The sequence below is a fragment of the Prorops nasuta genome, unplaced genomic scaffold, assembly GCF_024137725.1.
Source record: "Prorops nasuta isolate Cenicafe-Biocafe unplaced genomic scaffold, Cenicafe_Pnas_1.2 PNAS00032, whole genome shotgun sequence".
NCBI classification, from domain to species: domain Eukaryota; kingdom Metazoa; phylum Arthropoda; class Insecta; order Hymenoptera; family Bethylidae; genus Prorops; species Prorops nasuta.
In genome coordinates this window covers 1,879,709-1,897,051 of record NW_027116829.1, presented here as the reverse complement: position 1 = coordinate 1,897,051, position 17,343 = coordinate 1,879,709, and the positions used below count along the sequence as shown (strand labels likewise).

At 29.7% G+C, this 17,343-nt stretch overlaps 2 protein-coding genes across 2 annotated transcripts; one reads left to right on the top strand and one right to left on the bottom strand.

The window, feature by feature from the left end:
• The first annotated feature begins 1,057 nt into the window (after positions 1-1,057).
• Positions 1,058-10,216, top strand: foi (fear-of-intimacy). The gene is made up of 12 exons (XM_066743119.1): positions 1,058-1,220; positions 1,923-2,641; positions 4,036-4,103; positions 4,193-4,433; positions 5,146-5,315; positions 5,743-5,928; positions 6,036-6,165; positions 7,313-7,582; positions 8,739-8,915; positions 9,036-9,223; positions 9,435-9,622; positions 9,700-10,216. Coding segments are annotated over exons 1-11 (2,304 nt in total). The 5' UTR covers positions 1,058-1,218; the 3' UTR covers positions 9,588-9,622; positions 9,700-10,216.
• Positions 10,217-10,648: 432 nt separating this feature from the next.
• On the bottom strand, positions 10,649-14,885 carry PPP1R15 (Protein phosphatase 1 regulatory subunit 15). Its single transcript, XM_066743120.1, has 3 exons — positions 14,639-14,885; positions 12,183-12,527; positions 10,649-11,526 (listed from the first exon to the last, which is right to left on the bottom strand). The coding sequence occupies exons 1-3, from the start codon at positions 14,645-14,647 to the stop codon at positions 11,317-11,319; spliced, it is 564 nt and encodes a 187-aa protein (XP_066599217.1). The 5' UTR covers positions 14,648-14,885; the 3' UTR covers positions 10,649-11,316.
• Between the last annotated feature and the right edge of the window lie 2,458 nt (positions 14,886-17,343).

Below are 17,343 nucleotides of genomic sequence, written 5' to 3'. Positions count from 1 at the left end.
ACGTTTGTATATAATGCACTGTAGTGACTATATAATACTTGTTTCTGCAGAAGTGTAGGTAACACGTGTTGGGTGTATGTGCAGTAGTAGACGCGCATAATCCGTTCAAAGAACTGTAACTTTTACTAATGCTATGTAGGATTTTCATGCAAAAAGAAAGTCGAAACTTTTAGGTGCTTTCGTCCTCTAACAGTTAATATTTGACGTAATTTCTAGTAGTGCTTCCTACACACTTAATCAATTTTAAAACTTTTAAGGCTAAGCATCTCTTAAGTTTACAGTGGTTCTTACTAGTCGCTAATGCTACTAAAATATCTAGAACGTTTAATTCTTTAACTTAACTTAGATTAGTTTGATCAATTTGTGTTGATTTAATATACCGTTTCTAAAACATGCTTATCTAGCCATGATACAATTTGACAGCTGACGTTACATTATTCGTTATACCTAATAAAGCTAATACTCATCCATTCAGTAATATGTGCCTCATTCACTTACAGTCTAGTTAGTCGCACGTCGTACTTCACGTCTCACGAGGTTCCCGCAATTTCAAGAGTGCGTCCCAATCAAGTAACAAAACATATGCCATTTCCACAAGCGGGAATTTCGTCTTAGACCTAGAGTCTGAGAGGTAAGTTGTTTGAATCTATTCAAAGTAGTAGTTCAATTTATTGACAGAACATCGACCGCTAATCTTGCATTTCTTCTATGGAATCTTCCGAGTGTAGATAGTTAAATAACTTGTATTCAATCTTAAAAAAACATTTTTTTCTTTTTGTCTTACCTGCCTATTCATTGTGTTACTTAGTTTTTAGTTTGCTTAAGTCAGCTTAAGAACAAAATTACAGAAGCAGTTGTGTTGAGCCTAACCTTACCACGATATTCTGTCACGAGCCCTTCAATAGTTTTTAAGATGGAAAAAGAAAACACTCCTATATTTATGATTTATTCCAAATTTTAGTACAAACAGTTGTGTTTTATTTAAATCAAAAAATTTCCAAACATGGTAAATTTATTGTTTTTACCTAAAGTGTTTTTAGATTTTGGTTTAAGAATTTGATTTCGACCAGTTTTAATTTTAAGGTTATTTTAATGTTTTTTTTTTCTATGTAACAGTGGTTTTATACAAATATGTCTTTTGGTTAGATTATTATGTCAAAAGATAATGTGTAAACAACTTACTCAAGAAATTATTATTTCAGGAAACCCAAGTTATATATGTGAGTTTTATTATAATTAACTGATTAAATTGAGCATATATTAAAGTTTACATTACTAAAATATAAAACTCAACCGTTTTCTTTTTCTTTTCAATATCTAACATTAGGCTGAACAATTTTTTTTTAGTTTGTAGGATAATTGAATTGCCTTTTTTTTTACAAAATTTGGAATAAATATATAAATCTTGGAATGTGTAAATAACTATTGCACATATTTTTATAAAAAATATGTTTTTCCAAACTGTTTAAAATTTTCTATGTTATTTGATGTTCTTTTAATACTTTTGGCCATAAAAAAGTTTCAAATTTTATTTACCATCTAAAATCTAATTTATTTCGACAGCAAAACAGTTCCGTGGGTTCTAGCCCTTCTATGTGTGACTCTTTTTCTATTTCTTTTCACGAGTCAATGTCAACTTATAGAAAATACTATAGATACCAATTTATAAGATTACAAAATATTTATACCTTAATAGAAATAAAGATAGGTATCTTCCCTGGTATTTGAAATAGATTTGAAGCTTGTAGTTAAAACTCAATACTTTATTTTTCTCTAAAAATATATTTTTCTCCCAAGCGTTAAATACAGAAACCATAATTTCTTTTTAAAATTTTCAATTTAATTTTACAGCATCAGATTGTCGTCTAACAGACACAAACAAATATTGTGAATCTATAGTTAATATTATTATAATTTTTTAGGACGTTCAAAATGACGCAGCATTTTGTTACTGTGTGTGTTGTCTGTGTATTGTGTGCAGCACATACGCCTTGTTCGGCCCATACAATAGTTTCATCAGTGAAACAAGAGTCTTCTGTTTCTGACAACTTAAAAAATTTATATACTATAAAGAACCTATTACAATCATCTGATAGATTGGTACTGTTACAAAACTTATCTCTATTGAAGGATTCTGAGAGATTAAGCAATAAGAAACTAAACACTGCCATACATGTTAATGAGAAAAGCTTAACTTCGTCTGGTGAAGCAAGTAAGAAGAAACAAGTTTATAAACAATCCGTAGGAATAAATAATGATTTGACTACAGATTCAGTAACATCAAATGAAGATCATATAAAAAATGATTTATTGTTTGTTATAAATATGGAATCTGAAAAGATGCATAATTCAAAAATTATGGAAAGATTAGGGCAGAATGAATTAGCACAATTTACAAGAGAAAGCAAGAAAGTAAACAACAACTACAATAACTTTTATATAGGAAGAAGGAAAAGAGAGATAGAAATAAATGAAAAATACTTTATGAACAAAATTTTTAATACTTATGGTAATGGCAATAGTATAACAATGGAAGGATTTGAGAAGCTTTTGAAAAACTTAGGATTATTAAAACTCTTGGCAGAAACATCTATATTAAAAGATAATTATTATGATAATAGTGACAAAGAGAACTCGCAAGGTAATTTATATTGTTATATAATTTAATTTATAATTCAGTTGTAGAAGCTAGAATATCCTAGTATACAAGATGTCTGATCTAAGCCATTCAAATTAGAAAACAGATTGGTTAAATCAAAGCTATTTTGTAAAAGTTTTCATCTTTTCCTTTCTATAGTTATAGGTCTGTCAGACTTAGACCAGACATCTTTATAAATTAATCATAGGTATAGCAAATAGTAATGAAGTTTAATTGTTGTGAATGACTTCTGAAGGTAGTGCTTTATCTAAAGAGACTAGAGAAAATAATGAATTATCATACCAATTTATTCATCAAAATTTGCTCTTACTTAATTTAAAGTAACTATTTTTTTATTTAGTAACTTTTTTTGTAGTGAATCCTGTTATCTATTTACCTCATGTTTTTATGGCTAGTATCTATAGTTTATTTTTTCCGCTTTAAAACGATAAGGAAAATATAAAATAAAACGTTTTATCGGTTTTTGAAATCAATGACGTATAATGAAGAAATTAAAATTGATTAATTTTGGATAAAATACTTACAATTTAATAAGTATCACAGTAATTTATCTTGTCTGTTAAAAAAAATGCTACTTTATAGATGAAATTAAAGCAATTTAAAAAGAGGAACAATTTCTAAAAATTCATACTGAATTATTACTAATCGTGTTATAAAAAAATTAAATCTTAGTAAAACAAGATTAACTGATAAGTTTTGTCTGAAGTGGTGTACGCGGCCGCTTTACATATAAACACAAATTTATATACCTACTTGTAATTTAAAAATCAAATATTATATAAAGGCCTGGACTAAATGATATATAAATATATAGTTTAATGGAAAGCTCTTGAGATAAGTTATGAGAGTATGCAGCAAATAGGGAAAGTACCATGACCTGGAATTGACCAATCAAAGTTGAATCAGTGGCATCACAGCTGTGTTTCTTCTTCAACTCATGAAAAACTTATATTTGAAACATTTTTTCAGAGCCTATTTTTATTTTTTTAATTTAATGCCAGATGAGTGTAAGGATGTTTATGTGTGTATTTTTTTATGTATATACTTGTCATTGAAATACTGTTGTATTTCTTGATATCAATTTATTGCTTAACCCAGCCTTTTATAAAATATATGGTTTTAAAATTTTTTATGGCTATATGTTTGGATAAGATTGTACATTAATGTAAGTCTTTCCAAAATCATTATAAAACAGTGATAATAATATGTAAAATTGTATAGGATTTTCAATTTAAGAAATTCAATCAATTATTTTTATTCATATTTGAAGAATAAAGCTTGATACATGAAGATAGAATATAAAAAGTGTAGGCAATGTAAATGAACTTTTCAACAATTATAAAATTAATGCTTTTTTTTATATGTATATATTGAAGATGGCACAAAAAGCAAGCAATCTAATGACGGGGTGCATAGTATTAATAATAGTAATAATGAAGAACGGGTAATTAAAAATGGATACATTGCTTTATTCCAAAAAAAATTAGTGTACCTTCATGAAACTATAATGTTTAATTGATTTTTTTCCCTCAGTGCTTAGGTGGTAACGAATTATTGACTGTAATGGCAAATGACATACCATATAGTTCTGTGACCAAAAATAAGACAGTAATACCTAATTGGCTTTTTGAAACTATTTGTCCAGTCTTATTATATCAATTAAGTGCAGAATCAATTTCTGAAAGAAATGGATGTATACATCTACCAGAAAATTATAAATTAAATTCTGCTAATAATTATTTGACAATAGAAGATTCAAGAAATTCAATTCAAGGTAGTTATTAGTTTTTATATTTGTAACTAAGTATTTTGGCAAACCATAAAAAGTCTATGCGCACTTTTTCAAAAAATATTCTTATAAAGCTTTTGGTAATTTCTATATTTAAATATATAAGTAGAGTTTTGATTTAAAAATTACGCATTTATTAACACCATTAATTAGATTGCAGTAAGAAATAAAGTAATTAATTTGCTTCTGTAAGTGAATAATTGGTTTAATGCGAGTTATCCTATTTTGGATAAATGTAACTTTATCGGTGATACTTATTTCTTACAAAATATGAAATATAATATCTAAAATAGGAATGGAGGATTAAGTTAAATTAAACAACATTTAATAAATTTTTGTTGAATTAAATTTTTTATCATGAAAATTTGTGCTCTTAACTTTATTAAGAAGGAAAATTGTGCACAGTAAGATATTTTGTGCTACTAAGCATCTTAAAGGTAGAAAAGTAAACTGTTGTTTCATTTATCAACAAAGAAGTGTTTCTGATTTAAATGATAACTCCATTTCATCCGCATTGAATAAACAAATAACGTCAGTAGTTGTTCCTTCTTACAATGTCTAACTATACCCCATGGCACAAAACATCTAAAAATCCGAATTATCAAGTTTACTTTAATTGCTCCTGAATTATTTATCATACCTGAAAAATATAATAAATGATTTAATAGATAAATTATTTATATTTCTGTATTTCTAGTTTGGCTATATTCTACCATTAGTATTGTGATAATAAGCCTTTGTGGATTACTTGGTGTAGCAGTAATTCCAGTAATGGGCAAAAGCTACTACCATCAGCTTTTACAGTTTCTAGTCGCTCTTGCTGTAGGGACGTTATGCGGAGATGCTCTTATACATCTCTTACCCCATGTAAGTTGACAGCTTTCTCTATTTGATAATTATTGATTCAATTTAATTAAATAATATAATAGTGTGTTTTTAACGTTGTATATATACTTGCAACTGAACTTCATCGTATATTAGTATGGACACTAGGGCAAACCTGAGATGACGTAACATATAGTCGACCCTCAAACAGCCTTTCTCAGCTTGTCGCTATTATTTCAGGTGAAATTCGGAATGTGTTCGAGTTGCAAGTGTAGATGCACTCTATTAATGTGTATTTAGAAGCATAATAATTTTATTACTATAAAAATATGAATAAAATTTAAATATTTACTATTATACATGCCCTTCAACGTAGGTTCTCTTTAAATCAATTACATCGAATTATAACATTTTTAACCGAATTTAAATCATATTTCATGTAATGTTTTATTATAAAATAATATTGTAGGCTATGATGACCCCGCATAATCATGATCATAAAATTTCTTCACCAATGGAATCACATGAAGAACAGCATAATTTAAATATGTTAAAAGGATTTGTAGCAATGATTGGCTTGGTTTTATTTTTCTTTACTGAAAAAGCCTTAATGTTTCTAGCTGAATGGAGAAAGCGTCGTCAGAGACGAAACAAGGTATAAAATTATAGCTTTTCGATTATGAAAATCTTAAAATTCTTTAAAGTTTAGGATTTTTTGTAATTTCAAAGGCGAGCGTGATAATAATTGTTTTTCTTTTTCAGCTTCCTCCACGTGTACGAGTAATGAGAGAAACAGATGGTCCTAATAGTAATGTTGTAGGTGAAAAACTTTGTAAACACAAGTATTCATCGTTTCCGTATTGTTATGGAGAAATTACAGCTGATGCACATGGTGAGATTCAAACAAATGATTAGTCAATTTTTCTTAGTAATACGAGTAATTTTAAAGTTTCACTTTTGCACTGACTAAAACATTGAATTTAATTAAAAGCTGTTAATGATCTATTCTCTACTTAGATTTTCCAAAAAGTCTAGTTAAAACATTTTATTTGTATATTACTTCTTCTATTAGATTCTAAAGCTTTTTAGGACTAAATATATTAGAGGTTTTTATTTATCGATTGTAAAGAGTACATAAAATACTTATTTTTTTAAAGTATTATAATTATTGAGCACACTGACTTATATATTTAAGAAACAAAAAGATCTCTTTTTCTATTTTACTAATTGCTTTTAAACAACATTCCCATATTTCGGGTATCCGATTTTATAGTTTCTACACGAATATCTTGAAAACTGCTGAGCCCTGTAGCAGAAAATATTTCCAAAACAAATTGTTTGGCTTGAAGGAGGGCATATAATAACGCTATTGTTTGATCCTGAAGGATTATCTGGAGGTCACTCAAAGATAATTTTAAGTTTTCAAAATGAAACCCATATTTTGTATTGAAGAATGAGTATCTGCACAGAAAACTTGCATATTTTTGTGTGCAGATATTAATTCTACAATAAAATATATAGGCTTCATTTAGGAAATTTAAAATTACCTTTGGATGGCCTTTAAACGAACTTTCAGGATTAAAGCAACAGATCTATTATATGGTCTTCTTCTTAAGCAAACAATATTTGTTGAAAATATATTTTCTTACGGGACTCACATCAGTTTTCAAGATATTTGCGTGAAAGTTTCAAAATGAGACGTCAGATACATTACGATTTAGGCTACATAGAATATATAGTTTTATTTATACTCTATAAAATAAGTTAATGTAAAGTCGATTAATTTGCTCCATTTGGGTAATAATTAAATTGTACAATTTATATTATATGGTTTGCTAGAATATATCTATCGTATTTTCACGATAGAGCAATGATTAGTTTACTTTAAGTGAATTTCGCTTATACTAAAATAGTAAAAACTATTTCTATTCCACCGAGTCGAATTTAGCTTCACTATAATGCACCCGTTGTACTTTGTAACGATAAATAACGTCTGAGCAAAATTTGTTTCAGCATTAAAACAAAATTATATTTCTCAGATAATCGCTACAATCTTCAGCATAATCATCACGAGAAGCCCTCCGTTATAGAAGAAGAAAAACCATTGACTGCAAATTTTAAAGCATCTTCAAAAATCGGTATAAATGATTCAGACAAGAAGACTACCGAAGAGTGGCGGCTAGATAACATAAATGCTAGTACCCAAAAAAATATTAATAATGCTGATATACCAGGAGACGAAGCTGAGAGTTATACAGTCATTATACGCGAGCATGAAACTAAGCATCATGGACATACACATTCTCATGGTATCAATTTTTAACAGTATAAAAAGCCCTGTATAAACCTTTTAGAAATTTTCAGAAAAGGTCTAATTTATCACGCACCAAATAGATTAGCTATGCATAATCTATGCATTTTATAGCTAAGAGTTTATAACGTCAGATTTTTGCTTTCTAAAAATGTTTATTTGATATTGATGCGTAAATATCGTTATAAAACAATAGCTAAATGAAAGTTTTCGTTTCTATTGTAAATAAATTAAAATATATTTTATGCATCGTAATTTCAGTAAGATTTAATAATAAGTTATGAAAGATGGGAAAATTTTATGTTAGTAGGTACATATTTCAAATTACTTTAACGGATTTAGTAAAAATCTACTTTACCGTGAATTTTTTGTTATTTCTAATTTAAGGCTATCCCGAATGTAAAAGCTACTTTAAATGAAGATAGATTCATGAGAAGCCGTACGCAAGAAGGTAAACTGGACCTTTTCCCAAGATTTTATCTGAATCCACAGAAAATCATTTTCTTTAAGGTTTGTGAGGGGTCCTTTAATTTGTAGCTTAATATAGTAGAATTCTTTGCAATTCAATTCTACTTCTGGGCTATGCATACTAACATTACAAATTGCCTAAACGCAAAAGAAAAAATCATTATTTCAAAATAGATTAATATCTTATAAAATGTTATAAGAACAATGTTTAGGTCGACAAATTGGCCTTTTCGGTGTTATAGCTAAATTTATAAAGAATTAAACGTGAGGCTAGAAAATATAAAATATAAGTGTATTTCGGATCTGTAATAAATTAAAAAAATTACGCCAACTGTCAATATTAACAAGAAAATAGTTTGGCTTTTTTCCAGTGAGCGTACGGTAATTGCATAATGTTAGTGTAGCAGAGTAAAAAAAAAAGAAACGAAGAAATTATTCATTTTTATTTTACCTCTGTTTATTGATTTTTATTTCTAAAAGTAATAACACTATTTTTTGTTCTATTTAATGTTTTTTAGGAAAATTATTAATTCGTTAAAAATATTTAAACTGTAAACATATGAATTATGATTTTTTCATTTGTAATTTATAATATTATATCATTTTTGCATTCATTCTAAAATGATGCTATCAATTTTTCTGGCACATTTTAGCACTCCGTAAAGCTTAGTTTTTTATTCTTATAGGTCATGTGCATTCTGCTCCTGAATCTATGTCTAGTGTAGCGTGGATGGTTGTTATGGGAGATGGTTTGCACAATTTTGCAGATGGTATGGCCATAGGTGCAGCGTTTTCGGCTAATATTGCCGGAGGATTTTCAACAGCTATTGCCGTTTTTTGTCATGAATTACCACATGAATTAGGTAAACAGATAGCTTGTCATAATTTTAAATTACTTAAGTAATTTCTAAATTCTTGTTCAGTATCAAAGAGTTATTTTGTCATAATATGAAGCCTTATGGATTTTTACAATTTTATTTTAGGTGATTTCGCAGTACTACTTAAAGCGGGAATGAGTGCTAAACAGGCAGTATTTTACAATGTATTGTCGTCGGTGCTTTGTTTATTTGGTATGATATTTGGAGTACTTCTTGGCAGTACCCCAACAGCATCCAGCTGGATGTTTGCAGCTGCTGCTGGAATGTTTATATATATCGCTTTGGTGGATATGGTGAGTTTTTTATAAGAGTATAGGTAGTTCTAGAAAAAAAAAACAGTAAATCGAAAAGTTAAAGAAAGATAGTGACTGTAGATCGTTAAGTAATGAAGAGACAAATATGATGTAAGATTAGCAAGTAGAAATGAAATATTCCCGTGAACCAATTTAAATAACATTATTTCCAAAAACCAAGTAATTTCTGCAACATTAATTTTTGTTAAAGATACCAGAATTATCATCAAGTCACCAAGCAGAGAGGGGCTCTAGATGGTCATGTATTTTACAAGGATTAGGTATATCTCTTGGCCTTGGAATAATGCTGATTATTGCATTATATGAACATGATCTCAAGCATATATTTAATGAGACAACCTAAATCATCAGCTTTTGTCGAACATTGATGATTATTTGGTATTATCTTATTTCCATATTAATGTATAGCTCTAATACTATACTCATAATTTAATAGGTTACTTTTTGTGTTCTAGTTGAATTTGAAATAATACCTTAATTAGGAGTATTGAGGAATTTGATTGAATCTGAATAGTACATCACTTTTAGTACTATGAAGTGTGAAAGTAAATATTGAAAAATATGTATTCAGTACAATCATTATTTTTACATTTTATAAAAAAATGATAAAAACTGATAAGCTATATAGAAATTAATTGAATAGTCAAGTGCTATTCATTTCTGATAGAAATTTAAGCTCCTTCATTAAATAATTGTTCTCTGTACTTATTTAAATTGCCATAAGTTTTAAATAAAAACTGATTTGTGCTTCACTGGCAGTAATAATACACAATTAAAAAACTGATGTCAGCATTTACAAAAAGGAATAGTAGAGAATTTGATGAAATACAATTATTAGCCATTGTAGTTGTTTGCTTTTAGATGAATTTTGTTTCTGCTACAATATATTTGAATGCAACTAAATAATTGATCTTTATAATAAATGTATTTTTTACTGCTAAAATAATAAACCATAAATTAATTTTGAAATTATATTTTCCAACATTCTATTGTGTTATACATTGCTGGGAAGTATGTAAATAGGATTGTAAGTGCATGAAATATTTCCCAACTCATGAAATGGCGACGAAGGGCTTGAAATGATTGAAGCGCCATATATTGTCATTGATGCAATATACGGTAATGATTTGTTTTAACGGTAATCAAACTTAAGTGATCTTTAGGATTTCAGGAAAGAATTTTGCGAAATTCAGGTGCGTTAATATCCTTATTTAAGGAAATATTACCAGCCTAGTGAAATTAAAATTGATTATGCTGTACAATTAGTTGCGAGCTAAGAAAATGATACAGTCCCCGAGATAAAAATGTAACCCAGAACATTAATGTCTAAAGCATCAAGGCATCAAGGAGGATCTACATGATTAACTTTGAAGAAGTATTTGGAAAGGTATTGATCAAATAAAATTATTATTTGAGTACTTGTTACTTATATTTTGATTGCAACGACAAATGCATTGTTACGTCATCCGTTAAACATGACGTAGGCCACGTCAATTTACGTCAAACGCTTAGCAAATTAAAATCCTTCATAAGTAAAAAATCATGCATTTCGCTGCAAAATGTTAAAACGATGATATTCATAAAACAATTGCACAAGTACCTTTCATGAATAGAACACTTAGTTATCTAGTAGCCTGTATACACAGGGGTTTTTAATTATAACTATCAATATAAAATCTATTTAAAATACATATTATACATTCTCCTATATTTTTGCTGCAATTATTATGAATTTACCTTAAATGTAAGGCTACTTTGTTTTGTTGATTAATTCAACGAGAAAACATCAATGTAGTTACCACATACACGTTTTTTCCAAATCAGTAATAACTTAAAATATACAAATAAGACTACACTCAATACTAGTATTTACATCCACTTGAATAATATGAGATTTTTTGTAAACAAGAAAACCTTTTGTCACTGATATACAGAACTGAATTTTAAGATGTAGCACATAATAGTTTTCGCATACTATGCAATCACAGCCTTTAAATCTATCAGAAGATTTTTATTAAGCGTATTATTTTAATCTTAAAAATAATAAACTATCATCTGCATAAAAATCTGGATTAATCATCCTTTGAAAATCTCTCTTTCCAGATGTAACTCCGATGTTGATTTGTTAAAATTGGTTGTAGAATATTTTCAATGCGTTTGACGCGACCCCGAAATCGGACTCTATCCCTGGCTACTTCTTCCCAAGGACCTTTTCGAGCTGCTCGGTAAGCATAGTCCCAATAAATCATCATGTGTACTACTGGTTTCAGATTGAATTTCACCTGTAAAAAATAATACATTATTTCTGTAAATGTTAACATTAAAGTGTGGCCTGGGCATGAAGGTTCTGTTATGGAAAAAGTCATCCATATCAAGCTCTTCCATCGCCCACATGTCCTAAAGTAATTATTTGGTCTAAAGATAAATAAAGCACAAATTTTACTGGCGAAAAAACACTGCGAAAATGGAATAGGGATATAGAAGCATAATATTGGAGAGGTCAAGCCTCAAGATCTTAAAACCCGTAAGGTCACATGACCCAACGAAATTGTAAAACTCAAATAGTAAACGAAATATATGTTCTAATTTGCAAAACATGGATTAGCATCCTATTATCTTTTCAAAAATACGTACGTAGCATCAACTTGAATTGATGGACATAATGACCTTGATGATTTGCTTTTCAATAATATTTCTATCATTCCCTTTCTATCAAGCAAAAGATTTGTGTCTTGTTACCAAAATATTAAGAACAATATAATTTATGCAAATCTATTGTAGACTCAGTTAACACTTAATTACTTTTGCAAATATTAAATGGCAAATGTTGCTATTGATTATTCTAATTGATTATATACATAAATAAATGAACTGTATAATATTCTATGTACTTTTAAGCTATTATGTTTTTGTCGTAAATTGTTTACGTATTACTTACTTTAGAAGCAATATTTTTGAGTCCACTCTCGGCTTCTCCGCTATTACTTTCACTACAATCTGTATCGCTGGCATAATCAGTGTCCGATTCGTCCTCAAATACAATGGAATAACTTTCTTCAGAATCCATCGAGCTTTCAGAAAGAGGACGTTGACGACATAAGCTTTCATTTTGACTATCTTTGCCAATAATATCCTCTTTACTATCTAAAATCTTATGTGTTTGTATATGAATTTTGGGTGCTCGTAACATTTCCGTTTTGCATTGTATAGCGGTAAATGTATTAGCAAAAGGCCGAATAGCCCCATCCATTATAGTTTTTAATAATTGCGACTCTGTTTGATCCTATTTTAATCAATTTAAAAGAGTTACTAAATTATCTCTCATTTATTTCTTTAATGTACATCAGAATATATATACATGATTTATAATTATCTTAAAATTAACTAAAGAGCTTTATTTCTCGTAAGATTTTCGATCTCTCTTTTACTTCTGAGATTAGATTCAGATCAAGAATCAGTTTAATCACAGTGAAGCAACTGCCGAGCAGTTACTGATAATACAAGAAAACTAGAAATCAAGAGTATAAAGAGCCTTTTTTTTATAAATATATTATATTCATATAACTCTTAGTAAAACATTACCAGCTAAAGTAAGAAAAAATATGTTGGTATTTTCCTTACTTTAAACTTTAAAGTCTTTTTCTTAAAGTCTGAGTTTGCTCGGCACATTTCACTTGCAGAAGATTTTATTTATTGACTTAAAGTAAAATTAAATATTAAAAACTTTCTTAGTTTAGATGAAAGATAAATTAATCTCTTTATTCATCATTTGCATTGTGAACCAGTGGAATCGTTGGTTCATACTAGTATACCACCGTCTTTCCTTCTCAAAGAAGTTAAAAATTAATTGCAAGCAAATTTTTTCACTGCGGACTCGTTATTAAGATACCCGAAATACGCCATTTTGTAAGAAAAAACACAAATCGACGAGGAGCTTCTTAATCTGTTAGTTTTATCAAAAAAGAATCACTGTACTCAGGATTTAGTGAAGTGGCTTTCGCAAGTGAAAAAAGGGATAAGGTTAGAGAAATAAATTGAATTTGATTCAAACAAGAAATCGATGAACGTGACAGTTGCATGTAATCTCCAAATTTAAATAGAAATTAAAAAGGAAGTTTTAGCAAGTCAATGACCAATTATACAAGTTCTGTCTCTTTATAGCTAAAATAAATAGATCAGAGTCTTATACTAGGAGAAGAGATAGGTTCAACCTTAGCTATTTAGATTAGTATTATTTATAATACATTTATTAATTGGAAGAAAGCATGACTCTTGGTAATTTAATTACAGAAACTAATTTCTAAGGTTTTAAAGATGTCCTTTTCCTATATTTAAAATCCATAACAAAAGGGAAAAATGACAGATTAACAGTTATCGAACATTGAATATTGGATTATTCATTTTAAAAAGAAGAGAAAATTGCCATTTTGAAGACGATAACCACTGATTTGGTAGGTAATAATTTTATAATTAATGTAATTATAATAATAGAAAAATAAGCAAAAATATGAACTTTCGGTGGCACACATCTATAAGGTATTTTTTTTCTTTATAATTATTTTTGCCAAGAATTTCTAAATCATGAGATCTTCAATCATCGAACATGATGTGAAAATTACAAGATTATTCACCTTATCTGAGACTGATTTGTTACCTTGACACTGTACATTTTATCCAATTGTTTTTAATAGAAAGTTCAAAGTTCAATATTTGGAAAATGCCAAGCATTTTTAATATTTTACATTATGCACATTTTTAGATATAGAACATCTGTAACACCTTAAAAATTAGTACCTGTAGTAGAAAGTAAACTACAACAAATTTTATTTCCTTGCATTTTATATACATATAGAGAAAAATACTGATTTAAATAGCTGTAGTTGAACCTTTCTCATCAACCATTACAAAGCTTTGATTTATTCGTCGTTCAATGTTTCACCTATTCTTTATATAATTGTAGAGAAATAGAACCACGACTTAACATATATTCTTAACATATATTACAAATCTTGCCTATTACTAAATTATTCAAATTTAAAACTCGTATGTAGCTAACCCGTTTGTGGATTCGTCTGACTCATATGAAATTTTCTCTTCTAATAAAATACGACTCTTTATTCACGGAAGCTTAATAACTAGATTTGGATAACTCATGATATATTTTTTTCATTATCAACCCGTCAGTCGCATTACTGTGACTAGGCCGCGTTACTTGATCTGAATCTAATCTCTGAACGAAAATGTCTATTATAACCAAAATTAGATCTCTATATTAAGGCCATCTCTTAAGACAATATTTTAAAGATCACGAATTTACTTTTTTGGATTAAAATTCTTTATAATCAATAGAAAAAGTAGAGATAAACCATGTTTAAAACTGCATATTTTACTTACTATATACATTACTCTGTACTGGCGTAACAATTATTAACCACGGTAGCCTTTGCTAAACATAGCTTTGAATCTTTTGGTAAAATACAAAAACTTTTCCTTATACAAGATTTTACGAATTCTATTGTGTTATTTTTAACCACAGTTAATTCTGGTACAGCCTTTGAAAAAATTCTTATAAATGCCATCATAATAAAACACTTTCACTCACGTTACAAGAGGTTTTTAGCAGACGGCCATTTAAAGTTTGTTCTGTAATTCTGTATATGTCCAACGCAGTGTTGCCAGAAAGTAGACCGTCGGTCTACAGAATTTCCCCCTCCACTTACCACCACAGATGCAGGCTCGCTTGCGTGAGCCATCCCCGCTTCTACCGCTGCTCGATGGTCACGAACACAAGTAGAAGCGTCCGTACATGTGTCGACTGGCTTCGCTCGCTCTCGCCTATCCTCGGATTAAAGAGAGAGCGGAGATACTTTCTCGGACCTCTCTGTCTTTCTCGCTGTTAGCGTCTAGCAGAAGTTCGAGGCAAAATCTTTCCGCTTCGCTTTGCCGAAAATCTACGAATATTTTGTTATTTACATTTGCAGCCTAATGCCTTTATACATGTTTTTCAGCATTTTATATAAGCATTGACTTATTTAAATCAATAATAAATTAAGGAAATGCGTATTTGATATATAATAATTATTTTAACTACAATTTCATCGTTATATTTCGCTTATTTCCGTAAAAGCTGCATTTCATTAATTTATTATTGATTTTCGTAAGTCAATGGTCATTAAAAAAAAATTTAATTTAAAAAAAAAAAAGTAATCGGCAGGAATCGAACCGGGATCCACGAATCGCCACGCGGTTACCTTACCGCCTAGACCACAAAGCTTCTTCGGTGCACCGTAGGCAGAAAGTCTTCTTAAGGACTTGAAATCTTCTTTTGCACCGTATAAATAAACGAGCAACCGACAGCTTTATTCATTATTATTCTGTCATAATGGTACAAAAATTAAAGAATAATTAAATATTGAATAGTTTTCAAAAGCTGTTCCAATAGCCAAGGACGGAAACTACGAGCGTTGATTATATTTATCTTCGTTCTTGGTTATTGGAACAGCTTTTGAAAACTATTCAATATATAATTATTCTTTAATTTTTGTACCATTATGACAGAATAATAATGAATAAAGCTGTCGGTTGCTCGTTTATTTATACGGTGCAAAAGAAGATTTCAAGTCCTTAAGAAGACTTTCTGCCTACGGTGCACCGAAGAAGCTTTGTGGTCTAGGCGGTAAGGTAACCGCGTGGCGATTCGTGGATCCCGGTTCGATTCCTGCCGATTACTTTTTTTTTTTTAAATTAAATTTTTTTTTAATGACCATTGACTTACGAAAATCAATAATAAATTAATGAAATGCAGCTTTTACGGAAATAAGCGAAATATAACGATGAAATTGTAGTTAAAATAATTATTATATATCAAATACGCATTTCCTTAATTTATTATTGATTTAAATAAGTCAATGCTTATATAAAATGCTGAAAAACATGTATAAAGGCATTAGGCTGCAAATGTAAATAACAAAATATTCGTAGATTTTCGGCAAAGCGAAGCGGAAAGATTTTGCCTCGAACTTCTGCTAGACGCTAACAGCGAGAAAGACAGAGAGGTCCGAGAAAGTATCTCCGCTCTCTCTTTAATCCGAGGATAGGCGAGAGCGAGCGAAGCCAGTCGACACATGTACGGACGCTTCTACTTGTGTTCGTGACCATCGAGCAGCGGTAGAAGCGGGGATGGCTCACGCAAGCGAGCCTGCATCTGTGGTGGTAAGTGGAGGGGGAAATTCTGTAGACCGACGGTCTACTTTCTGGCAACACTGCCAACGCTATACAACTATATTTTTGACTAGCCGCGTGCAGTCGAAACAGTATTGCATCAGCACAAAGAAAAATACTCAATTTGATTAGCTAAACGACAAAACCGCTGAGCAAACTCGTGCCATGATTGGTCAATTGGCTTAGCGTTCAGTAAGCACCAATTTATAGGCCGGTATTCATAGTCATTGCTTATATTTAAGTCTGACTTAAAGTATCGATTGTCTTTTTTCACCTAACAGTAATAGAAAAAGATAACCTATGCTTAAGTCGGTCTTAAATATAAGTAACGACGGTAACGACTATGGTAGCATTCAGCAGAGACAAATGTTGAGGGAGCGGTGTATGTTATTGGCTATTACTCTTAGATCCTATAATTTTATCCAATAGTAGTAGAAGTTTAAAAAGAAATATGGTACCGTTACTGAGCTGCTACCTCTGCTGAATGCTACCTATGAATACCGGCCATAGAGAGTGTAATATTTTAAAAAGAATATTACTTAACACAAACAAAAAACCTATTAAATCCTATGTATTTAAAAAATCTTATTAATATTATTTTCTAACCTTATATTTTAAGGTTCGTAATATACATATTATATAAAATGAACAAAGAAAATGGAACTGTTCGGCATGTGAATATATTATGATTGATAAAAAATAAATAAACTATTGATAATAAAATTATGGCAGAAAAGCAAAACTGGCTTTTATAGTAAATTAACGAAACATTTTTCCGGAAATAGAGAGAGGGTCGTATCAATTTTTACTCCGCATGCGCGGAACTGGCTATTGCTAGCTCTTCTAGAAGTAATAAAAGGAACCGTATTGCTTTCGTG

Excerpts from the sequence above, each read along its gene's own strand:
- foi (XM_066743119.1), top strand. Across the intron at positions 2,642-4,035 it reads TGACAAAGAGAACTCGCAAG|ATGGCACAAAAAGCAAGCAA; the intron begins GTAATTTATATT and ends TATATATTGAAG. Across the intron at positions 7,583-8,738 it reads TGGACATACACATTCTCATG|GTCATGTGCATTCTGCTCCT; the intron begins GTATCAATTTTT and ends TTATTCTTATAG.
- PPP1R15 (XM_066743120.1), bottom strand. Across the intron at positions 11,527-12,182 it reads TCAAAAATATTGCTTCTAAA|GTGAAATTCAATCTGAAACC; the intron begins GTAAGTAATACG and ends TATTTTTTACAG.